Source organism: Ceratotherium simum, chromosome 18 (assembly GCF_057802395.1).
Source record: "Ceratotherium simum simum isolate JZ-2026a chromosome 18, ASM5780239v1, whole genome shotgun sequence".
NCBI classification, from domain to species: domain Eukaryota; kingdom Metazoa; phylum Chordata; class Mammalia; order Perissodactyla; family Rhinocerotidae; genus Ceratotherium; species Ceratotherium simum.
In genome coordinates this window covers 30,766,964-30,793,072 of record NC_141917.1, presented here as the reverse complement: position 1 = coordinate 30,793,072, position 26,109 = coordinate 30,766,964, and the positions used below count along the sequence as shown (strand labels likewise).

The 26,109-nt window shown below is 36.0% G+C and overlaps 1 protein-coding gene across 2 annotated transcripts in view; it reads right to left on the bottom strand.

Annotated features, from left to right (window-relative positions):
• The window catches only part of WDR70 (WD repeat domain 70), a 315,307-nt gene that overhangs the window by 217,376 nt on the left and 71,822 nt on the right, over positions 1 to 26,109 (bottom strand). For both annotated transcript variants that reach the window (XM_004422748.2, XM_087443211.1), the window contains one exon: positions 25,504 to 25,637. In XM_004422748.2, coding sequence (XP_004422805.1) covers positions 25,504 to 25,637 — 134 coding nt within the window. The remainder of the gene's footprint in view (positions 1 to 25,503; positions 25,638 to 26,109) is intronic.

The window sequence follows — 26,109 nt, the reverse complement described above, 5'->3', positions numbered from 1 at the left end:
TATATTCTCTATCTTGTTCTGCATGGTGGTTACATATGTGTACACAACTATTGAACTTATTCAGCCAAGCCCTTAACAACAGCAAAATACTGCATATAAACCGTACTTCAATTTAAGATTGTTTATTTAAAAATTTGAATATTCACTAATAATTTTTACAAACCTCCTGGTAAATTAGGAATAAAAGAGAACCTTCTTGGGGCCGGTCCCGTGGCTTAGCAGTTAAGTGTGCGCGCTCTGCTACGGGTGGCCAGGGTTTGGATCCCGGGCGCGCAGCGACGCACCGCTTCTCCGGCCATGTTGAGGCCGCGTCCCACATACAGCAACTAGAAGGATGTGCAACTATGACGTACAACTATCTACTGGGGCTTTGGGGGGAAAAAAAAAAAGAGAGAACCTTCTTAATCTGATAAAGAGTATCATCTAGAAAAAATTGTCAAAAATCCTACTTAATGTTAAAAGCTTTCCCTCTGAAATCAGGAACAAGACAAAAAAGCCTATTATTACCACTTCTATTCAACATAAATAGAGGTCCTTGTTAACGCAATATGACAAGAAAAATATCACTTGATTTATGACAAAGGTGATGAGAACAGTCTTCAATGAACAATGCTGGGTCAACTGGATATCCATACAGTAAGTATAAATAAGTGAACTGTGATCTCCATTTTATACATACATAAAAATCAACATGGCACAAAAAAACTCTATACAGAAATAGATTGCAAATTTTAACTTCATCAAAATTAGAACCTTCTGTTCATCAAAAGATATTACTAAGACAGTGAAAAGATAAGCCACAGATTGGGAGTGAAGATGTGCCACATATTTAATCAATAAAAAGTCCTGAGATTCACAATATATAAAGAACTCTTGTAAAATGGCAAGAAAAGACAACCAATAGAAAAATGGTCAAAAGATTTAAACACTTGACACAGGATATCCAAATATCCAATGACATAATGCAAAGCTGCCCAATCTCATGCTTCATCAGTAAAATTCAAAACAAAACTATAACAAGATATCACTATAGATCCACCAAAATGACTGAAATTTAAAAGGCTGACAATACAAAATGTTGGTACGAATGTAGAGTAACTCTCGTTGATAATGGGTGGGAGGCTAAATTGGTACAATCATTTTCAAAAACTGTTAGGCAGTACCTACCAGCAGAATATATGCATAACCTATGACCCAGCAATTCCACTCCTAAGTATACATCCAAGAGAAATGCAAATGTGTGTGCCAAAGACATCTACAAGAATATTCACAGAAGAACTATTAATAATAGCCCCAAACTGGAAATAATTCAAATGTCCATAAGCAGAAAATAGATAAATAGATGTATATTCATACAACAGAACACTGTATAGCAATTAAAATTAACAAATTTCTGCTATACACTTCATGGATAAATCTTACAAACACAATCAAGTGAAAGAAGCCAGACTAAAAAGAATATCCCATTTAAATAACATTCAGATACAGGCAAAAATAATCTACAGTATAGTAGTCAGGATGAGGAGGGTGGGGGTAATAAGTGGGAAAGGAGCTTCTGGTGCTGGTAACATTCTACTTTCATCTTGGTGAGGATTACTGGGATGTGTTCATTTTACAGTCATCAAGTTATATCCTTAGGATTTATATATTTTTCTATATGTTATATTTAAATTTAAACATTATAATAAAACAAATTCATCCGAAGCAATTTTACATCAAGGCCCTTAATTTACCAATAAGAACATCAAACGAAGATACTACAATATTTTGCAGTACAATTTAATCATTAAAGGCCAGAAAAATCTCAAAATAAGCTAAGAAAGTAAATTACATGTAATACTTTTTGAGGTTAAATTGCTTTGTTTTGATGCTTAAATAGGCATACTTCAGTTTTCAAGAATTATGTGAAAAATTCTATTTACTCATTGCTAAATAAATTTAGTGTCCATAAATTAATGAGATGGTTTTACGCTCCAAAGATAAACTTTCACTCAGAAAGAGAAATTTAACCATTAATGTACAAGCAGCAGAATGTTCAATACGAATACTAGAAACATAAACATTACCAAATATTGGAAAGCACCAAAATGCCCAGAAATAGAAGCCTATTAGGCCTCACAAAGAACCCATCTTCATTCAGTAGCTTCAGTAATGTGACAACTGCTATGATGACCCAAGGAGGAAGCCCCGCAACCACCCTTTATTATCTGTTGCTCCCAACTCTGCTTTGGCATTATGTGACTTAACCACTATTCTGTCTCTGCTTGTATTGCTTCTGTTACTCCCAATTAACTTCCCTCTCCTCCTGCTTATTTAAGCTTTCTGCTACCCGGTGGCTTCAATTCCATCAGTTACTCCTGCTTTCTCTTTTTCTCTGTACATGTCTTTGCTTCTGCTCCCACTACTATTTGCTTCCTTAGTAACCTGCTGCATGTTCAAAGTTTCAAAGAAACAGAGTATCAAAGACATGCCAATTACCAGACAGTATAGGGGAGCAATGTTAGGAGTAGCAAGACATGAGGCTTCTTTATAGGTTTGAGGCCAGCCTATTGATAGGATGTTTCGGGGATAGATCCTGTCCTCACCCCAGCTATGGCCACATGTCAGAGTCACACGTTATTAAGGTGATAAAAGGAAACTCTCAGAAGTACAACCTAAAAAACGTATTCAAATGTTTCTAAGAATGGAGCTGCGTAACTCACCTTATTCCATTTATTTCTCCACAGCACTTACCACCATCTGTTATTACATGTGTTTCGTTTGTAGTTGGGTCTTCCCTCAATAGAATGAAAGCTCCATGAGGACAGGACTATACTTATATAGTGTTCTGTGCTCAAAACCTAAAACAATACCTGGCATATAGGAGGTGCTCTATAAATACTTGTCAACAGGATATAAATTTTAGAAAAATTCTACCTATATCTGCTTGTGATATGTATAAACATTAAAAAGGAGGTTATAAAACAATATGTACAGAATAGTACTAGTTTTGTAAAATAAAATTATTTATATATGTGAGTATAAAAGACAAACACCACAATGTTAATAGTAGTTACCTCCACGTGGTAGCATATGTATAATTTGAAAAATATACATATATTATTGTTAGGGCAAAATAGATTATATATTATTTTAACCAGAAAGAGTAAATTATAAAATTAGAGAGCCTCAAAAATTATCAGTGGGATTGTGCAATGAAAAAAATATACCCTCAGAGGAAGAAAAGCCATCACATTAATAACTGCAATATGTCAGTCTGTCACCATCCTACACACTATAAGACCAGAACTGCCTAAAAGAACTTTCTGTGATCGTGTAAATGTTCCGTATCTGTGCTGTCCATTATGGTAGCCACTAGCTACATTTTTCTACCAAGCACTTGAAATATGGCTATTGCAACTAAGGAATTTTTCATTTCATTTCATTTAAATAGCCACATGTGGCTAGCAGCTAGTGCACTGAACAGTGCAGCTGTTAACAATATGAAATAAATATAAAACAGTTTTAACTTTGGAACAACAGAAGATTCTTATTGCCTCATAAAATAGATGAAAAATGAAATACTAAGTTGAGTAAAATGTTCTTTAAAAACAAAACAAAAGAAAACCTAATGAAATCTATAAAAGTCCATTTGGACAATAATAACTACCAGTACTAAAAAAGTCATTGCACAGTCCCCAAATGTGACTTTCACTCACAAATTTAGAAATGACTATTGAAGTAAACTCAGGTAAAAATTTCTTATTCACCATGCTAAAAAACAGTCTATAACATTCTTCAGAGATGGCATGGTAAAGTATCACATCAGAGCAATCTTACAGGTATGCTCTCACAGGTGCCAATCTCTTTTTCTTTAAAAAAGAAATCCCCAAATAAATATGAATGGAAAGCAAAGAATTAAACACATTAAATAGATATTAATACACAAACCCATAAAGAATTCCAGCAGAGGACCAACTTAATAAAGTTCAAAACAAAAATAAAAAGGAACATTTTTTTTTAAAGCTGTCTTCATAGTTTCCTTCATGAATGTAACTCTGCTAGCAAAAAACAATTAAATTCCTTGATTTATCCTAACAGGCCAATCTCAAAATAAACTTCAGCAATAAGACAAATTCTAACAAAATTTTAGCCCATTTAGTCTGATTTACCTTCTAAGTCTGTAATTTCAAGGCTGAGAAATAAATGGATATCTCAGGAAAAAAGTACTAACTCATGATAATTTTGTCTTCTAGTGACCGAATATATATAAAAAAATGAAAATTTACATGTGTCTGGCTAGGCCTCAATAGAATTATTCTTCCTGGCTGGTTACCAAATCCAAATTAGATACTTACCAATGAAACTGCTTTCCTGCTCAGCCACCATTAACTAGAAATTGCTGCTCAAAATTTACACTGACCATTTCTCCGAAAATGCTGAAATTCCAGGTGATAGTTTTTGAAATATTTATTCTTCAAAAAGCCATTCTTAACGTACTGATTCCAGTGGCAAAGATAATTCAAACAAAGATCTGAGTGGGCTCTGAAGCTACAATGTGCGACAGAATTTCACCACAACGCCCAAGAACAACGTGTCAAGGTAGGTAACTTGAAGCTCCCAAACCAGATGCTTGTAAGAAAAGAACCTAGAAAAGCAAATGTGGGGCTACTGCCCAGACCCTTCTTTCCTAAAAAAGAAAAGCCTCTCCGGCCTCAGGGTCTCCTTCCTAAAATACTAGGAAGGAATGCGGTCCTCAGCAAAATTCTGACCAGGGTCCCAAATGTAAATGTAAGGTCTAATAATAATAAGACACAAAATTACAAGTTTCACCAAATGTGTCAGTTGTCCATTTATTGCCTTTCAGCTCCAAATTCACCCTTCACCGCCTACTCTGCAAAATGTATTTGGGCCCTTTAATTATTTTTCCTTTGCCAGTTGGCATGATGTTAAGTTTTGTCAGTGGAGGGTGCCAGACAGACATTACAGGAAGAAGGGGTTTTCCTCCCTGGCTCTAGTGTGCTCCTCTTGGTAGGCTGCTGCACTACTCCAGAGTCCACTCCAGTGTCCAACTCCTGCAGCTTATGCAGCTTCTCCATCACCAGGCTGCTGAAGTGCATGGCAGTCAGCAGCACCCAGCAGCTTCCCCCAGCACCTCTCTAAGGCAGTTTTATAACAGAGTGACTCCAGTCAGACTGGGTTTGGCAAGTTCTGCTGTTGCAGCTTGACAGCTACTTCTTTATCATTCAAGGTTGTGAGCCACAACCTTGTCCTCTCAAAAAAGGTCTGTGGGCCAGCCCCCTGGCCTAGTGGTTAAGTTTGGTGCACTCAGCTTTGGCGGCCCAGGTTCAGTTCCTGGGTGTGGATCTACACGACTCGTTGGCAGCCATGCTATGGCAGCGACCCACATACAAAACAGAGGAAGACTGGCACAGATGTTAGCTCAGGGTGAATCTTCCTCAGCAACAACAACAAAAAAAGGTCTGGATCTCATTCCTGCAGGCCTCTTGCTCTAATGCTCTATCTCCACCAGAAGGGTAGTGGATGCTCCTTTTATCTGCTAATTCTACATTCTTTAGAGTTCTCTTTACTTTTTACTAGCCAATCCCTCATTATTCCAAACTTCTGTTATAGTTAGCAATTCTTTTTTTTTTTTTTGTGAGGAAGATCAGCCCTGAGCTAACATCCGCACTAATCCTCCTCTTTTTGCTGAGGAAGACCAGCTCTGAGCTAACATCTATTGCCAATCCTTTTCCTTTCCGCACCCCCCCCAAAGCCCCAGTAGATAGTTGTATGTCATAGTTGCACATCCTTCTAGTTGCTGTACGTGGGACGTGGCCTTAGCATGGCCGGAGAAGCAGTGCGTCAGTGCGCCGGTGCGCGCCCAGGATCCGAACCTGGGCCGCCAGTAGCAGAGTGCATGCACTTAACCACTAAGCCACAGGGCCAGCCCAGTTAGCAATTCTTTATAATAAACTTTCCCTGTTCAAATTACTGTGTGATTTCTCTCTCCTAATCAGACCCTGACTCATATACTAAATTTCCAGTGATTAATTACGAACTGAGAAAATTATAAGCTATTTCATCCAATTTTTTTTTTTAGTATATAGACAAACACATCAGATCTTTGATAATGAGACAGTTCAGACAGCTGAACCAAAGTAGTTCACAGGGTACATCTTTGTTAACAGTACTCCCATTTAGGGGAAGTCTTAATTTTCTTCACTAACCATGAAAGATCAAGTTCTATATGTGATCCCTTTGTTTTTTCTGGTGAATCATTTTTATTTCCAAAAGGAAGTCAAAATCTAAAAAACACAGTAAAATTTAAGATGACAAAGTTGTAGAAACAGCCAGCAGCTCCATTTCTCTGGCTATTTGCTCTACCAAACTGCTCTACTTACATTTGGAGGGAAACACAAAATCTCAGTGATCCCACACTAATATTCACCTAGCTTTTGAGTTATATAGGAAAACAACGTTTTCCCTCTATTTTTCACGTGCTCTCTTTGTCAACATTAAATGAAATATTCAGCATCAAGCTCACCATTCCTGTTCCACTTCGCTCTTAATTCTGCTAGCCACAGAGTTAAAAGGACAGGATTAAGAGTCATTAGACACAGTACTAAGGAGAATTAAAGGGCTTGTTCAAGGGGTATAACATCTGCTCCTCAAATTCCTGCTTAAACAACTAAGATTCCGATCAAAGAGAAGAGAGGGAAAGCCAATCTGACAGTAAACTGGAGTCATGAGGAAGTCAATGTTCTCTCAGGGAGTAACTCTGACACCAGAGGAAGGCTTAGTGACATTGCACAATTCTTTCTGTGAAGTTATTCATGGGGCAAATGGGAGTATATGAGTGTAAGTGGAGGGGAGTGGGAAGGTGAAGACTGAGGATCCTTTTAAGTAGTTTTTGCTCAGCTAGCAAAACAAGCTGGGACATGCAAGACAGATAAACACAGCTGTTTGGGGCTGTCACTTGGGGCTCAGGAGCCAAGGTGATCTGATGTAGTGAAAAGCGCACCGGAATGTGAGTCAGGAGGCCAGGGATCCAAGTTCTCACTCTGCTGCTAACTAGCTATGTGATAATGAGCAAGTCCTTCGGCTTCACTACACTCAGTCTCCCCATTTTTTGGAAAACTAGCACATGAGACTAGATGGCAGAACTATGCTCCTGAGACACAGAGTTCATGTACTAGCTGTATAACTTTGCTGAGTCCTGGTTTCCTCCATTGAAAAGCCAGGAGAAATGATACTTATAGGACTGGGGTGAGGATTAAAAATAATATACATAAAGGCACCTAGCACAGTTTGTGAAACAAATAGTTGCTATTATTATTACTTCTTTATTTCCAAGGTCTCTTTAAGATTATTTGTTTAATGGGTATAAAATCGTGGTAGCCACCTGTAATGAAAACATTTGAACTGAACACACTGAATATTTTAAATTCACTACAAGTTAAGCTAGTATAAGTTTAGCACGTTTCAATTATCACTAACCAAAATACTCAAGAGAAATGTTCTTACATCTTTTCTGATTGTCTGCACCCACTCAAAAAACTCAAGCACTATGTCAAATATGACTACTACATTCTTGGAAATGAAAGGCAATAATAATTACAGAAAACATAGTTTCAGATTTGCATGCTGTCTTCCTATAGTATTTGATGAAACTGTCTTTTCCTTCCAGGTATGCAATATATATTATCCAGTGCTGAGAACAAGAAAAGAAAGAAACAGACATGAAGCAGAACCATCAAAGGTTTCTGCATGAGAATATCAGAAAATACTAATTTATTCCATGCAAAATAAATCTTCAGCTACTTCAGTATTTTACCCTTAATTTTAAGAATAGATTTCCAATGTAAAATTAATTAAGAATATATCCCCTACCACCTTAAACATACTAGAGGTTAGCAAGCTGGCAGTAACTTTAAAAAATAATTTATCTGTCAAACAATACTAAAGCTACAGAAAATTTCTATCCAGGACGATATATAATTTTATTGAAGCCAATCTATAACCCTTCCCTTCCACTAAAATGTATATTCTTGTTTAGAAATGTGATAAAATTACTCTATCACTCAATCAAGTACAGATTAATACCTTCACAACTTTATACGGTTTCAGAGTCAAGTTCCACAGTGAAATAGGATAATAACAAGGGACCAAAATACCTAAACAATATGTTTTCATGTCTTCTGAGGATTAGAGAAATATGATCAAGAACAGACAATCAATGAGGATGACTAGCAAAAACTAAATCCTGCTCTGATTATTCTCAATAGCTTCCTTTATAATGTTGATGTTAGGAATAACTTGAGTCTTAATTCTAGTAGGAGAGCAACAGGGGCTCAGCATTTAACAAAGAACAAAAGGCGTCAAGGGCTGGGGCCAGCCCCTTGGCGCAAGCAGTTAAGTGTGCGCGCTCCACCGCAGCAGCCCGGGGTTCCCAGGTTTGGATCCCGGGCGCGCACCGACACACCACTTGTCGAGCCATGCTGCGGCAGTGTCCCATATAAAGTAGAAGAAGATGGGCATGGATGTTAGCCCAGGGCCAAGCGTCCTCAGCAAAAAAAAAAAGAGGAGGATTGGCATCAGATGTTAGGTGAGGGCTGATCTCCCTCACCAAAAAAAAAAAAAAAAAGTGTCGAGGGAGCAAAAACTGGGAAGGCCCTACTTTAGAGAGCCTCCCTGGAAAAGCGACATTTAGGTGGAGACCTAAGCATAAGAAGGAGCTAACCACGTTTGTGAGAGGGGAGCAGGTAGCAGAAGCAAGGAAGAGTATTTTAAGCAGAAAAAAAAATACTGTGTCAAAATCCCTCAGCCATTTTGCTAGAGCATAATAAGGAAAGGGAAGAAATGGGCAAGGGCCACATAACAAAGGACTTTATAAACCACGGCAAGGCACTTGGGTCTTAGTGAAAACGCATCAAGAAGACATTAAAGGGATTTAGCACGAATAGTGGGGAAAAACAGTAAAGAGACTGTTTCAGTATTCTGAGACTTAAGCAAGGAAGATGCTTGAGATGAATCCTGAAGGAGGGATTCTGAAGAAATTGGAGAGGCAGGAGGGGTATGAAGTGTGGTCCCTATGGAGTACTGATAAGGACGGAGAAAAGGACTAAGTAATGGGGGAGGAAGGGAATGCGACACTGAACCGACTGCAACAAAGCCTTCACATTGTGAAGGAACAAGAAATAGAGTCAGTTAGAAAGATGACGGCGATTATAAAGTCCTTTGAAGTTCAGGAGAAAAATATGAACATAAGACTTTAGAAATTAAGGACTTGCGAAAGGTCACTCAGGAATATAAAAACATTTATTTTGTCAATGTAGGGGAGATTCTGAAGACAGTGCAAAAAGAATATAAATATGGGGTCCTTAAGAACTTGAAAATAGGAAAAATAATAGAAGGAAAAACAGCTGCTTGAGGATACATTAGATTTGTCTTGCCAAAATATCAAAAGAAATATCTAGAAAAATGTAACAATTGGGAGAAATATCAGAATTGGAAACCGAAAGAACAATTGAAAGGTGAGAAACTATCCAGAAATTTCTATTAAGAAAGGTCCAGAGTGGTTAGAAAAACACCTCCCAAAAAGGGTACAACAGCTTCATGTGAAAATATCCCAGAAACCATGACTTCTTAGGGCAGCACGTTCTCAAAACAGCAAGGCTAATCTTATGGAAACAGTTATCACAACATTAGGCAGCCAGCAGCTGAAAAGGATGTTCAAGAGATGACAACAGGGGTTGATAAAACAGAGATGTACCAACTTGTCAGAAACCTAACAGAATAGCTTCTCTGATAACAGAGCATCCATCACATGGAGTGGAGACCCCCCTACAAGGATTACTCCCAGATCCAGCCCCCTCACAACTCCCTCAGACCACAGGCTCATTCCCCTAGCTTCAAGGAAGTGAAGAGATGTAAGAACAACCTATTCAGCCTGTTTCTCACTAAGCAGGGAGAGTAAAATAAAAAGGGGTTTGTGAAGAGATTCCTGAGTAGGGGGTCAGCAAACTTTTTCTGCAAAGAGCCAGATAATAAATATGTTAAGCTTTGCAGGCCATATTATGATTTCTGTCACATATTCTTCTTTGTTGTATTTTGTTTTACAACTCTTCACAATCGCAAAAAACCATTCTTAGTTCAAGCACTATGCAAAAAGCAGGCTGAGGACTGGGTTTGGCCCTCTGGTCATAGTTCGCCAATCCCTGTTCTAGAGCATAAAAGACAAAGAACAAAAGAACATAGCTGTGATTTTTTTTTTTTTAAGGAAAAAGAAGGTATTTTCGGACTGTAATTATTTTGTGCTAAAAATAAAATTCAAGAAAACATATCTGTTGCTATTATATACAATGTTGAAATAAACTTGTTTCTTGGTCATTTCCACCTGGTCATTTCCACCTGTGTGGATATATCTGTCAGAGAAGTTCCTAGAAAGGGGTTACTGGTCAAAGAGTATCTGTATTTGTAATTTGGAAGATAATGCCAAATTGCCCTCCACAAAATCGTACCAATATACACTCCCACCAACAATGCATGAAACACTTGTTTCTCTAAATCTTGCCATCAGAGTTCACACTTTACATCTTGATAGACATTATCGAATTGTTCTGTGGAAATTAAGTTTAGTAATTGAGATCCCATCTTTGCCTTCTCCCAGCACTGCACAGTATAGATCTTTTTTATCTTTGCCAGTCTTAGAGGTGACAGGCAGTACCTCACTGGTATTTTAATGTTTCTTTCTTTAATTGTTAGTGAAAGTGAGTATCTTTTTTCATATTTATTGGCCAATTGTATTACTTCTGTTGTTATCTGTTAATTCATTTCCTTTGATCAGCTTTAATTTTCAAATATCCCTTTTCTTAATGATTTATAGAAACTCTATGTATGATGGATAATAGCCCATTGCTTTCAATATGTATTCCAACTTTTTTTGAGTTTATAATGTCTTTTAATTCTATTTATGATGTCTTTTGTTTCCTGAAGTATAAAATATCTTTTTATACTTTAAAAGCAATTAATATTATTTTGCCATGTCATGTAAATGTAAAAAGTGGAAGTTCCTCATTTCCCCCACATAATACACATCCATTCCCAAAATGTAACCTCCCAAATTTTCCCTAATAATTGAAAAATATAAATATGTAAGTTACATATTACAATAATGGAATTATTCTGGAAACTGCTTTTACTTTCATTTAATAAATATTTGTGAAAATCCTTCTATCTTAAAAAATTTCCAAGAAAACACGGTTTATAATAACATAAGCAGAAAATAGGCAAGGATAGAAAACAATATTTAGAAGTACATTAAAGCTGCTCTTCAAAAGACACTATTATGAAAATGAAAAGCAAGCCACAGACTGAGAGGAAATATTTGTGATACACAAATCTTACAAAGAACTTTATTCACCAACCCAAGAAAAACAACCCAATTTTTAAACGGGCAAAAGATTTGAACAGACACTTCACCAAAGAAGATATACGTAAAACAAATAAAGACGTAAAAAGATGCTCAACGTCACTAGTCATCAGGGAAATTCAAATTAAAGCCCAATTACATATTATTACACACCAAAAAAATGGCTAAATTTTAAAATACTGGTAATACCAAGTATAGGTAAGGATGTAAAGTAACTAGAACTCTTACACATTGTTGCTAAGACAGCAAAATGCTACAGGCATTTTAGAAAAGTTTGGCAATTTCTTATAAAGTTAAAACATATACCAAACAAGTCAGCAATTCACTCTTAGGTATTTGCCCAATGAAACTAAAACATCTATCCATAAAAAAATCTGTAAGGAAATATTTACAGCCGTTTCATTCATAATATCTAAAAACTGGAAGCAACCCATATGTCTATTAATTGGTGAACAGATAAATGATCTGTAGTGTATTCATACAAGGGAATACTACACAGCAATAAAGAGGAAAAAACTATTGAGAGAGGCAACAACAAAATCAGATCAGTGGTTGCCAGGATGTCAAGAGAAGGGAGTGACTACAAAGTGGCTAGAGGGAACTTCTGGGGGTAAGGAAAATGTCCTATATCTTGACTATGGTGCTGGTAATGTGACTGTAGGCATTTCTCAAGATTCATAGAACTGTAACTTTAAAAAGAATGACTTTTACTGTATATAAATTACACCTGAATAAATGTGACTTTTAAAAGTACATTAAAAGCAATAAGGAACTGAATTAAAACAGCAAGAAATTAGTAAAGTGGATTGGCATACGAGATTTTTACAGATTGCAGCAAAAACAAAACAAAACAAAAGACAAAGAGAACTGGATCAGAAAGAAGGAAGAGGAAATGGAAAAGAGATAATAGAGAATCAAAATTTGATAGCCAATACTCCTAAAACAGAAATCAGGACAGATAACAGCCTAAACAGCAGTCTGAATTTCTAGAGGTAAAATCCAATCTTACAATACTAACAAAAACTCAGTAATGGGAAATAATGCTTGAAAGATATGAGAGATATCACCTTGTGAGAGTCTGTACACTGAAATTCTTTCATGTTAAATACTAAGATAATAAGAGCTAATATTTACTGAGTGCTTGACTAAGTGCCAGGCACTGTGCCACATATTTTGCATACATTATTTCATTTAATCATTACCACAACCCAAAGAAATGGATATTGTTAATTCTATTTTACAAGCAAAGAAAGAAAGGGTCCAAGTGATTAAATAACTTTTCTAGTCACAGAGCAAGTGAACCGGCCAAGACAGAATTCAAATTCAGATTTATATGATTCAGAATCCATGCTCTTATCCACCATGCACACTGACTCCATAGAAATGCCTGGCTGTAAACTGAATTTTATATAATCAGTCTGTTATGGAAAAGAAAGGGGAAAAAAATACTTCAGTGGAAGTCTGGGAAAAAAATGAAATTTCCCTCATCCCCACTATAACTGACAGTTATAACCACCTCAACTACATTAGCAGAGATCATGTATCACACCCAATGGCTACAACACTGATACCCATTCTGATTTCTAGTAATAGAAATTCTTAAATTTCTGAATATAGGACTCACTCAGGAAGGCGAAATACTAGATAGAGGTGTTTTTTTTTCTTTGAACTCTGGAACTCTTTAATCAAAAGAAGGAATTATTAGATATATGCCAAGAACTACAAATGCCATTTCCAAAAGTGGAAATTACGGCTCAATGGCAATCAATTTTATATAAAATGAATGGAGAGGCCGGCCCAGTGGCGTGGTGGCTGGGTTCGCATGCTCTGCTTCGGGCAGCCAAGGGTTCGAGCCCCAGGTGCGAACCTATGCACCGCTTATCAAGCCATGCTGTGGCAGTGTCCCATGTATATAAAGTAGAGGAAGACTGGCACAGACATTAGCTCAGGGCCAATCTTCCTCACACACACAAAAATGACTGGAAATCATAACATGCAATAAAACTCATTAACCAGCAATCTTGAGAGTACATGTCCTGTTTTTTGTTTTTTACAAGAGCTAAACAGATCAGCCTAAAACCTGATGCCCAATGCATCACCAACAGGGCAGAGCCATAGATTTCTAAAGCCACCTGTTCCTTACTTGCCCTGAACTGACAGGGTTTAAGCCAAAGATTTTAGATCTTCCAGGAAAAGAAATCTTTATGCTTCCTTTCTTTTTTTTTTTTTTTTTTTAGGAAGATTAGCCATAAACTAACATCTGTTGCCAATCCTCCTTTTTGCTGAGGAAGATTGGCCCTGAGCTAACATCCGTGCCCATTTTCCTCTACTTTATATGGGACACCGCCACAGCATGGTTTGACAAGCGGTGCATAGGTCTGCGCCCAGGATCCAAACCTGCAAACCCCAGGCCGCCAAAGCGGAGCAGGTGAACTTAACTGCTATGCCACTGGGCCGGCCCCAATGTTTCCTTTCTTTTTGAAAAGATAGGTACATCTTGGTGAAAATGGTCTTCTACCCTAGACAACAAGAAATTTCTGAAAAAAAAAATGAAAAGATTATATTATTTATAACTTATTTAATAAATAATAAGGTCCTACTATGTGCCAGGCACTGTCCCAGGTACTGGAATACAAGTAAACAAATGTAAAAATCGGATCTTTGGGGCTGGCCCGGTGGCATAGCGGTTAAGTGCGTGCACTCCATTTCGGTGGCGCAAGCGTTTGTAGGTTCAGATCCTGGGCTCGCACCGATGCACCGCTTGTCAAGCCATACTGTGGTGGCATCCCATATAAAGTAGAGGAAGATGGGCACGGATGTCAGCTCAGGGCCAGTCTTCCTTGGCAAAAAAGAGGAAGATTGGCATTGGATGTTAGCTCAGGGCTGATCTTCCTCACAAAAAAAAAAACAGATCCTTTCTGATAATAATAAGTGCTATAAAGAAAACAAATCAGGGCAATGGATAGAGTGGTGGCTGGGGAGAGAAGCTACTTTTGAAGGGATGGTTAGGAAAGGTCTCTTTGAGGAGCTGACATTTGAGCTGACACACAATCCAAGAGGTCACTGGTTTTTAGTTAATGAGATAAAGTTCACAAACTATGTAACTTGGTGACAGTTATAGAAGGCAGCAGAAACCCAGGAAATTAAGTAAAAAATCATCCTTAAGCTTATATAATTTTACAATTGATGATATCAAAGAGAAGGAGAAAATATATTCAGGTACATAGTATATATCAAAGAAGACTAACTGCGCTTTCCCACATCCCTCTTCATCTCCTATTAAAGCTTTCTGGTGATGCACATGGTCCCACAATGAGCTTCATAGAGATCAAGTCAACAACCTTTTCTCCAGTTAGTAAACCGCAATAAAGTCCTGTCATCGCCAGGACTATCCAGACATACAGGAGGATGACTTGTGATTTTACTAACCTACTAATTTTACAAATGAAAGCATCTTATCTCCCAACTTTTTCTTTTCTATTGGTGATATCTAAGATTAGGTACAAACAAATAAAAGCTTGTTATGCAAAACTGAAGTAGCGAGATGGAGTTGATGTTCTATTTTGCGTCTCAATCAATGAAATGACGCCACTGTTCAGTGACACCTATGGGAAAAAAGTCATATATGGCTTTATGGTTACTTGCTCTAAAAGTTGCAAAATCTAATAGCTTAGAAAATACTAATAAGGAAACTTATAAAGCAAGTTCACCAATTCGCTAATGATTATTAAAGGTTAAAAAAAAAGAAAAAGATAAAAAATAAGAAAAAAACAAAAAATAAGAAAAAAAAATTTTTCTAAAAGAATAGAAAAAAAACATTAATCAAAAATATTTTGTCATTAACCTAAATTCAATTAATGAGCTATTATCTGAGCTAAAAGAGATAGTTACAATGACATAACTACTGAAATTCATGTAACTCTGCTTCCTTACACATCAACTCATACACAAATCAGGGATCCAATTTTGCAAGAGGAGTCTTTGTCCATCTTCAGTTTCTTTGTCGTAACTAACTGATAACACAAAAAGCAAAAGAAAGCATAAATGCCTGAAAAAAATCACTAATCTATACACAATTATGTTAAATGAATGAACTATTATGCTGCATAAATATCAGCTGTAGACTAATGAAAAAACTTTCCCTAAGAGCTAAAATAGTATTATTTCAGTTATCTGGCACAGGCAGTGAATAAAGTGTTGAGATGAGTAAGGTTTACAGATAAATGAATTTAAGCAAACACATACACCCTTGACTGTTTCCGACGGCAATTACTCTAAATGGTTTCAATCCCTTCTGTGCCTTTGTATAACAGATTAATGGCACATGCTTTACAGTTACAATGCCTGCACTCAAATCCCTGTTCCATCACTTACTGTATGACCTTGGGCTAGTTTATTAATCTCTGAGCCTCCATTTCCACATCTGTAAAACAGGGATAATAAATGTACCCACGACAAAGGGGCAGTTATGAGAATTAACTGATATAAAGAACTTAGCCAGGCTCAATAAACTATTATGTAAACAGAATATATCTTCTTTGTTCTTTAACAAAAGAAAAACATTTATTTTTATATTAAATAAGTAATATATACACCCGGTGGGTAAAACTCAAAAGATACAAAAGGGCAAATAAACATGTTTTCCTTCCACCTTGGACTCCCAGATAACCAGTTCTTTTCCCTATAGACAACCAGTGTTAATGGTTTCGTGTGTACCTTCCCAAGAATATTTTATGCATACATGAGGAAATAGTATTCTTGTTTTTTTCCAACTTTTTAAAAAAACTATATACTATTCTATACTGTGGTTTTAACTCAATATATTTTGAAGACCATTCCACAATTGAACCTTTTCTTGATGCCTTCGGTCAGTGTTTTTCAAATTTGAGTAATAACACTTTCCTTTTGATGGGAAAATATGTTTAGAGATCACTTTGTAATAAATAATTTTTACTATAGTATTATTCAACTGAGTATGAACATATAACTTGGATCCTTATACTTACAACTCTTATAAAACTATAAATTCACAGTGAATTTAAAAGTAAAGACTAACCACTCCACACCAACAGCAATGACTATCATCAAAAACACAATAACAAAGGTTGGCGAGAATGTAGAGAAACTGGAATCCTTATACGTATATTGCTGGTGGGAATGTAAAATGGTGCAGTCACTTTGGACAACAGTTTGTCAGGTTATTAGTATATGAAACATAAGTTTACCAAATGACCTAGAGATTCCCAATCTAGGTGTCTACCTGAGACAGAAATATTTGTCCATCCAAAGACTTGTACACAAATGTTCATAGCTGCATTACTCATAATAGCTAAAAAGTGGAAACAACCCACATGGCCACCAACTGGTGAATGGACAAACAAAATACGCTATATACTTATACACACACACACACCAGAATACTCTTCAACCATAAAAAGGAACAAAGTGCAGATGTGTGCTACAACATGCAGGAACCTCAAAAAGAGGCTAAGTGAAAGAGGCCAGACACAAGAGACCACATATTATATGATTCCATTTATACGAAATGTCCAGAAAAGAGCAAATCTAGAGAGACAGAAAGTAGATTAGTGGCTGCTGAAGGCCACAGGTGGAAATGGAGAGTGACTGCAAACTGGAATGAGGTTTGTTTTTAGAGTGATAGGAATCAGACTGTGGTGATGGTTGCACAACTCTGTAAGTTTACTAAAAATTATTCAATTGCACACAAAATAAGTGAATTTTATGGTCTATAAATTATACCTCAGTGATTTTTTTAAAGTAGATACTAAAACAAAGGAAGCAATAAAATTCAAATTAATTGTAAGATGTTTGCTGAAACAATATCATATAGAATGAAAACAACTTCTTTATTGTGGAACAAATTAATTATATCCCTTGACCACAGTCCTGTAATCTGCCCTTAGATCAACGAGTTAATGAATATTTGTTGCCTGCTAAGCAAATGTCTATATGACTGTGTTCCAGTGTTGACTCGATTTTCCCACCAATTGTTTCTTTGATAACTACTGTGAAAACTCTGTTCATATATCACTTTGTGACAAAACAAGCTTGCACTTGGTGCCAATGTATCATTTATGTATGAAGCATGTCTCTGCTCGTTTCTCATTAGGCCATGGCAACTGAAAGTGAAAGCAGCACTTGAGCCCAAGTGATTTTAAACACAAAGGTAAACAAATGCAGGCATTAGGGTTGGGCCAAATGACTATCATAATAAAAAATCAAAATTTTTAAATTAATAAAAGGAATTCATACACCCGTCAGAATGGCTATAATTAACAAGACAGGAAACAACAAGTGTTGGAGAGGATGTGGAGAGAAGGAAACTCTCATACACTGCTGGTGGTAGTGCAAACTGGTGCAGCCACTATGGGAAACAGTATGGAGATTCCTCAAAAAATTAAGGATAGAACTACCATATGATCCAGCTATTCCACTGCTGGGTATTTATCCAAACAACTTGAAAACCCATGCGTAAAGATACATGCACCCCTGTGTTCATTGCAGCGTTATTCACAATAGCCAAGACTTGAAGTGCCCATCAGGTGATGAATGGATAAAGAAGATGTGGTATATATACACAATGGAATACTACTCAGCCATAAGAAATGATGAAATCCAGCCATTTGTGACAACATGGATGGACATTGAGGGTATTATGCAAAGTGAAATAAGTCAGAGGGAGAAGGTCAAATACCATATGATCTCCCTCATTAAGTAGTAGATAATAACAACAGCAAACAAACACATAGAGACAGAGATTGGATTGGTGGTTACCAGAGGGGAAGGGGGGAGGGAGGAGGGCAAAAGAGATAATTCGGCACATGTGTGTGGTGAGGGGTTGTAATTAGTATTTGGGTGGTGAACATGATCTAATCTATGCAGAAACAGAAGTATAATGATGTACACCTGAAATTTATACAATGTTATAAAACCAATGTTACTACAATAAACAAAAAAAAATTAAAAAATAAAATAAATAAATAAAAGGAATTCATGAGCCCCTAAGAATATGTCCACAAACCCCAGTTTGAGAAAACGGTAATGTGCAAAGTCTCAGAAGTTACTAAAGCACGCAAGGCTGTCTGACTTCACACTGAATGTTATCCACAGAGCTGAACAGTTCCGGTAAGCGCCCATTCACAAAATGGCTTTGGGAAGATGGTCTCTATATCGCACGACCAAAAACAACCTTGTCTTCAATTATGACTCTTTGGTGAATTTCTGAAATGGAAATTTATTTTAACATTTATAAGTCAAATAAGAACAGTAATTTTAAAGCAAGAAACACCTAATGAAAACTAGAATTCACCCACTTGAAAAGGTTGAACATTTGACACAAATAATTAACAAACTGTTGAAAACCATATCATATGGTAATAAAAACTATGAACAATTTTCTCACAAGTGAATATAATTATTATACAATCACTTAAATCAATACATATTGTGTATAAAATTGTGTAGCATCTGACTAAACAACACGGTTGACTAAATTATCCCAGAAATTAAAGCAAAACACCTGGCTTATAAATTCTAAACTAATCATTTATTTGTAATAGTGAAAAAGTGACCACAACCCTAAAGTCCACCAATAAGAGAACAGCTAATCAGTGCAGTGGTTCTCAAAGTGTGTCTAAACTCTAAGCTGAGGTCCAGCATTGAACATTTTAATAAGCCCTTTAGACGGTTCTGATGCCTGCTAACAATGTTTCAAAACCACTGAACTATGCTAAGTTATACACAACTGCTCTGCAGCACTTAGAAAGAATACAGTAGTAGACATATATAACATTAAAAATCTCCAAGCAACATTGCAAAGTTGACAAAAAACAAATTATGGAATAACAACCATCTGATACCATTTATGAAAACAAATATAGTATATACTGGTTTTTGCTGGGTATGTATGTTTGTTGATAACTCCATGGAAAAACCTCAAAGAATATAAACCATAATGAAAACAGTGATAACACCTGGGAAAGAGACTAAACTGAAGATAATCAAGGAACTTGAGTTTTATCTGTAATGTTTTGATTTCTGTATGAGAACATAACTTATGTATTACTTGATTACTTAAAATGTTTTAAAAAGAAGAGAACAGAGAGTATCTAGCCATTTTTAAATGGGCAGAAGATAAGAAATTCTTAACTTGGGCTACCTAAGTGATCCAAAAATTCTTAATACTTTATGAAAAATTTTACTCTATCTACATGTTTTTGCATAGAGGATACATCCGAAGAATCTGTGAGCCTAAGGATTCTGACTCTTGAACCTACATATATAATTATTGAGAATCTGTGAGGAAACAGAGCAAGTAAAAGGTGACTAGCAGGCTGGATTAGATAAAATGTGGTACTGATTTTCACTAAACAGAACAAAGGAAGACTTTAGAAACCAGAGATCCACAAATCTAATATTAATGCTGGGCAAAAGTCCAAAACAAATTATAAAACAGACTTCAAAATACCAAAAATGGAAGATGCATCAAAAAGAAGTTGAACAACAAGAAAAGAAAAGCATCTTGAAAAATCTGATTTTTATACTGGTAGATCAAGAAAACATTTAACATCAAAGTCTTGTTAAGGGGAATGAAGGCCAAGAATACTACAGCACCAAAGAGTCCTTTGGAGAAATTCATTAGAGGTGCCCAGAATCCAAAACACCTTACCTCAGTTTCACACCTATTCTTAGCACTTCTGTCTTCCCTCATGAATGGCTAAGGGGGTCCTTTGTGTATGAATGCCTCTTTGACACCCCCTTATTCACCCTGATGCTGCCTGTTGGATATCCGGCAAATTCTGACATCTGCTATTACAGGTGAGGAAATGGTCTGAAAATAGCATACTGTGCTTTTATATCTTCAAGACAGTCAACAAACTCCCTCAAGTTTTCTTGGCAGATAATATAGGAATAACGTAGATGGGTAACAAAAAAGTTATGGAAAAATTTAGCTGAGTATTAGGCATGTAGGGATTCTCATAAGAGTGAACAATTGAATCTAAACGGTTGTCTAAGAAATGAAAATAAAGGTTTCCAACGGCATACCAAAATCAGACTCTGCCATATTCAACAGGTATCGACTGAATGAGAACCTACTGCACATTTATCAAATTTGCAATTGGCAAAATACAAGGATTGATCATTAACATGCTGGACGTCAGAACAAAAACTGGAACAATGAGCTAACAAAAAAAGAGAATGAAATGGAATGCAAAAAAAAAATGTAAATATCTGCATAGCACTTTTTTCTTTATTTAAAAATGTAAATTTAACTTAATATTATGTAATATAGACATATATATATACACACACACGCACGCACGCAAACAGATAAACTTAACAAAGATCATTTGTGGCCTGTAAGGCCTAAAATACTTACTATATGGCCCTTTACAGAAAAATTTTGCCAACTCCTGGTCTTGACCAGTAAGTCTTTTCTCAAAAATATGTTCTATCTTTGAATTTGAGTATAAAAATCAAAGACATTAAGTAAACATTCTGCAATATTCAAGTTAAATTGGAACAGGGATACAGATTAACAATTCTGAAGCTGTTTTACATGTACACTGGGATTGAACAAATACATAAATGGATGGGTGGTGGGAGCCAAGTTTCTCACTGTTAGAAAGTGAAGGTTTCCAAGGAGGAAGAAGAGGAAAGGTTAGAATGAACCAATGTGTACTGGACTAGAGTCAGACATCAGTACTAACTCTTGTTTACCTTAATATAGATGCAAATGAATACAGAAACAATTATAGATACAGTGTATACACAGGTTAGTATACATGCATACACTTTCCAGCTCTGTCGGCTGAGAAGGCCTAGAAGCGGTGACACCACAGGAGCAACAAGCACACTGAGAACCTAGATCCTGTTTTCTGATACCACTCTCCTAAGAAATATGACTGATTCTAGGACTAGGGTAGGGAAAATATAAGATGAATCTGGAACATCTTACAGCACCAAAAAGTAAAGAAGTACTCAAAAAGAAGAACACACGGCCAAACTGAAAGAGCTCTCAATGGCCACAACTGAAACAATCTGAGCAACAAAATAATGTAATATTGGTTTATAACCCAAAATATAAAATGAATAGCCAGCAGTCGATACTGGTAGAAATAAATGATTAAATAAATGAATGAGGGAAAAGAGACAATTCTTCCTTACAAAAGAATTCTAAGTAGTTTATGTAAATACCACCCCCTCCAGGAGGTAGAGCTTAATTTTTCCACTCCCCCAAGTGTGAGCAGCATTTATGGACTTGCTTCCAAAGAAGCGCATAAAGGGGAGGAAAAAGTAACTTTACAGTGGAGAAGCCATAAAAAGATGAGAGCATGCACCCAGGATATCTGATACGAAAGGCACTTCACCTCTGAGATTTTTGTCTCCAAAACACATAGTCCCAGTCCAATCATGAGAAAAACATCAGAAAAACACAATTCAAGGGACATTCTACAAAATACCTGACCAGTACCCCTCAAAACTATCAAGGTCATGAAAAACAAGGAAAGACTGAGAAACCTGCATAAATCACAGGAGACTAAACAGACATGAAGACTAAACGTAATGTGCTATCTTGAAACGGATATTAGTGGAAAAACCAGTGAAATCCAAATAAAGTTTGGAGTTAATAGTAGTGTATCAACGTTGCTTGGTTTAACTGTCACAAATGTACCATGGTATTGCAAGATGTTAACAATAGGAGAAACTGGGTGAGGGGTATACCTGAACTCTGGACTATCTTTGCTGCTTTTCTATAAATTAAAAAAATATTTTGAAATTAAAAGTTTACTAAAATTTTGAAATGGAAATATCAATATGATCTTGTCATTTAAACACACACACATGCGCATATGCATATATATCTATACTTCCCACTTCTTTCCACTGAAAAGATCAAGAAGCAAAGATACCCCAACATCAATGAGCATGCGCAGCATCCAGATTTGGTCTCTAAATACCATTCCCACCAAAAAAAAAAAACAGGTCTCCGTGGGGAAATGCTGATTTCAGGACTTGGAAAAGAATGCACCAGGAAGCCTACATCATGTTGTGTCAGAAAATAAGCAAGCATTTAAAGACTAATGAGGTCACGTTAAAACTACATAGCAATCAGGGACTCCCACTGGCCAAATCTGGAACAATTTAAACATCAAAAAGAAAAATGACTGCAATTGACTGAAACACATGAAAAACTTAAAATCACAAATACTGATACTCAAAAAGAAAAAGCCAAAAAAAAACACAAAAAACAAAAAACATCACCAGAATAACAGCAACAACTCATTTATCACCACCAACTCTTAAGCTGAAAATGGGTAATTAAAGGGAAATAGCTAAGCATTTATCCTGTCTCTCCAGTAGGAACTGTATTTCAGCGTAACCAAATAATATTGGTTAATGAGGAAAAGTTCTTCTTTCAGAAGATTCCCAGCAAATAAATGTAGATGAAAAAATAGAATTAAAAACTCACCAGCTTGCAACCCTCAACAAGATAACTGATTCAGGTATGAATAATTAACGGATGCTAAACTTACTAAGTGAAGGGATGACAAGAATTTGGATATTTACACGGTACCAAAGTAACTCCCCACAAAGTTCTTGCCTATCTCAAGTACATGATATTCACTTTACAACGGAGGAATCAGATGTCACTAACTTAATCTAGGGATCAATCTTAATTGCCAGTCACTAATAGTGGCAACAACTAGACAATACATGCGACCTGATGTGATACAATATGGATTATGATCAAGACTTTGGATCTTCTATAGGAAATACTAGAGATAAAGAAACAAGTTAAATGATACCATAAGAAAGCAATTAGAAAATGAGGGAGGAAGAACCTTATAGAGGATCACTGGACCCGTCTGTTTAACAAAGACATGAGGAAGAAAACGGTAGGAAGGAGACACTGTTCTAGGTTAAAAGACACGTAAGAGAGGTACAAAATAAACGTGATGTGTATTATTTGATTGGATCCATGTTTGACAAATCAGCATTAAAACACATTTTGAGGACAAATGGAGAAATTTAAATATGGAATGGTTATTAGCAATATTAAGGAATTCTAAACAATTTTGTTAGAAGTAATAATGGAACTATGTTTATATAGGAAAATGTCTATATTTTTGAAAGATATACTGAAGTATTTGAAAGTGAAACTTATACCTGTCTTTACTTTTAAATACTGCAAAAATAAAAATGAGATGAAGCAAACACAGGAAAATGTTTCTAACTGTTAAATCTAGGTACGGGTAGATGGCTATTACACTAACTTCTCTAGTTTTCTGTATATTTGAAAGTTTTCACAGTAAAAAGTGAATTACAGATGAATATATAAATAGATATAAAATAGACATTCAGTCCAAAAAAAAAACCCCAATGTCATAAAAAAACAGAGTCACATTATTTTGAGATTAGGGGCAAATGATAGCAAAGTTAAACAGTTCTCATGATTTAAAATAGTAACCTTCACATAATGTTTGCAGTATTAGAGTTTATATTAATTTTATATGGATTCTCAAGAATTCTGTTTATTCTCATCTACCCTTTGATAGCTCACTATTATATACAGAAGGCAACAATTTAATTATGGAAGAGAAAATAACCTTATTCTTGGGCTTTTCTGCATTTCAATTACAACAGTGTAGCAAACAACACAGTTTAGTAATAGAGCACTGGCTTGAGACTCATGAGAGGTAGTCTCTTCAAAGCTGATCATTAATAGACTACTGGATAGTCCTCAACAAGTCAGCTTATAGTTGTAAAGGTAGAAGGAGAGCAAAATGCCTATATGAATCAAGAGACTATCATGTGGGGAAAAGAGATATAATGATATATTTTAAGTACATTTTTTAAATGTCATCATACTAACTCAAGATAACATGTCACTATGTTAAATCATGAGAGCTATTTTAAATATAGCCATCATTGGAGATACTCAGTTTATTATTCTTTTTTTTGCCCTGTCCAATTGATCAGAGATCTGCTATGTTCATTCAGGGAATGCTCAAATCTTTACTAAAGACAGCTTAAGAGTTATGATTTCAAAATTTACAAATCAATATGATTTGGAGAAAACTGACCAGAACCACTTTCGTCAAATACAACTTTTAAGTTCTTTTGCTAGGTAACTATAGCTGCCAGAGAAATGTGAGGTCTCAGACCCAATTTTGATCCACATACAGACATTTATTACCTAAGCATTTACTAGCAAGTGAGCAAAAACAATTCATATGACCTGTTCTGCAGGCTTAAGAAAAATCCCAGCTCTCTAGCCTTTTAGAGGCTCCAAACACCACTTTCATGAAAGGTTCACTGGAAGCAAACACCCGAAAGTCCAGAGACAGGAACTTTCTCCATATAGTTGACAGAATCCAGAGTTTATAGGTAGATATTAGGTTTGGCAAAAAACATCATCTCTAAAAGCTATTTAAAGGCAAAACTAGATTCTTATACCCCATTCATGGAAATGGGGTCTAAGTAATTTCAGCTAATCCATATTATCTTGAATATCTTCAAAATGTCATCAATGAGAGTCCATTTCCAACATACATTATGCAAGTTAACAAGACACCAGTTTCACCAATAAAAATCCATTTTTGCTATTCAATATGCTAAAAGATCAAATATGGACAAATACAGAAATAAGAGGGTGGCTTGTGGCAGCAACACATAAAGCCCTTTCTGATATAATGCTAGCTGACCATACCTGCACCATGCAGCACTGACCAGCATCTGGGCATGGGCCTAACATATATCATATACACATGCATAATATTACACAGTGTTTACTAGAGTGTTTTAAAATAAACTAGTTAAGGTAACAATTTCTAAATAAAAATATTTTTTAAAAAACAACAAAAGACAGAAAATGTCTTTAAAACACAGGTTAATGAAACTAAAGGAAAGAAATTTAAGGTATATTTTACGTTCATCTGAGTAATAAAGGTAGTATACAGTCATATAGACTTATTGTATTTTGGTACAAATTATTATAGATGGAATTCAAGTGACAACAATGCTCTGTCTTCAAATATGAAGATATTAAGTTGTGCAATACATACCATTCACAAGGTTGAAGGGATCGAAATGCCTTAAAAGAAGCATCCATTCCAGCAAAATCCCAAAACTTAACATCATAGTCATATCCTCCAGTCACCAAACGGGCACCTGAGGGATCCAGACCCAAAGCAGAAACCTGGTTTAAAAAAAAAAACTAATTAATTGGAGAAAAGTGACTATAGTCTATTATAACCCCCATTTCCTTTCTCTAACCGACCTCCTACCTCATAGGCACTGGAAGTATAGACTGCCAATTGTTGTTACCTCTGAAAAGCAGGAATGGACAGCACCTACTACATTATTTGACTTTTGTTATTATGAGTATTATTTCTTTTGAAATAAAGACAAGAAAAATATTTTAATGAACTACCATTTTTTATGCCTGAATAACAATGTGTAAAAATTTAAAACAATCAAAAATAAAAATAAATAAACAGTAGCTTTAAAAGTCTAAGAAGTGACTTCTGCTACCACCAACTACAAACTTATTTGCCTCCATGCCCACTCTATCCTTCTTCCCCCGTTACAAATTAGAGAGACGTCCCTTCTCCTGATAGGGTGAACCCCACCAGTGTTCATCCCACCACAATGCAATATGAAACTACAAA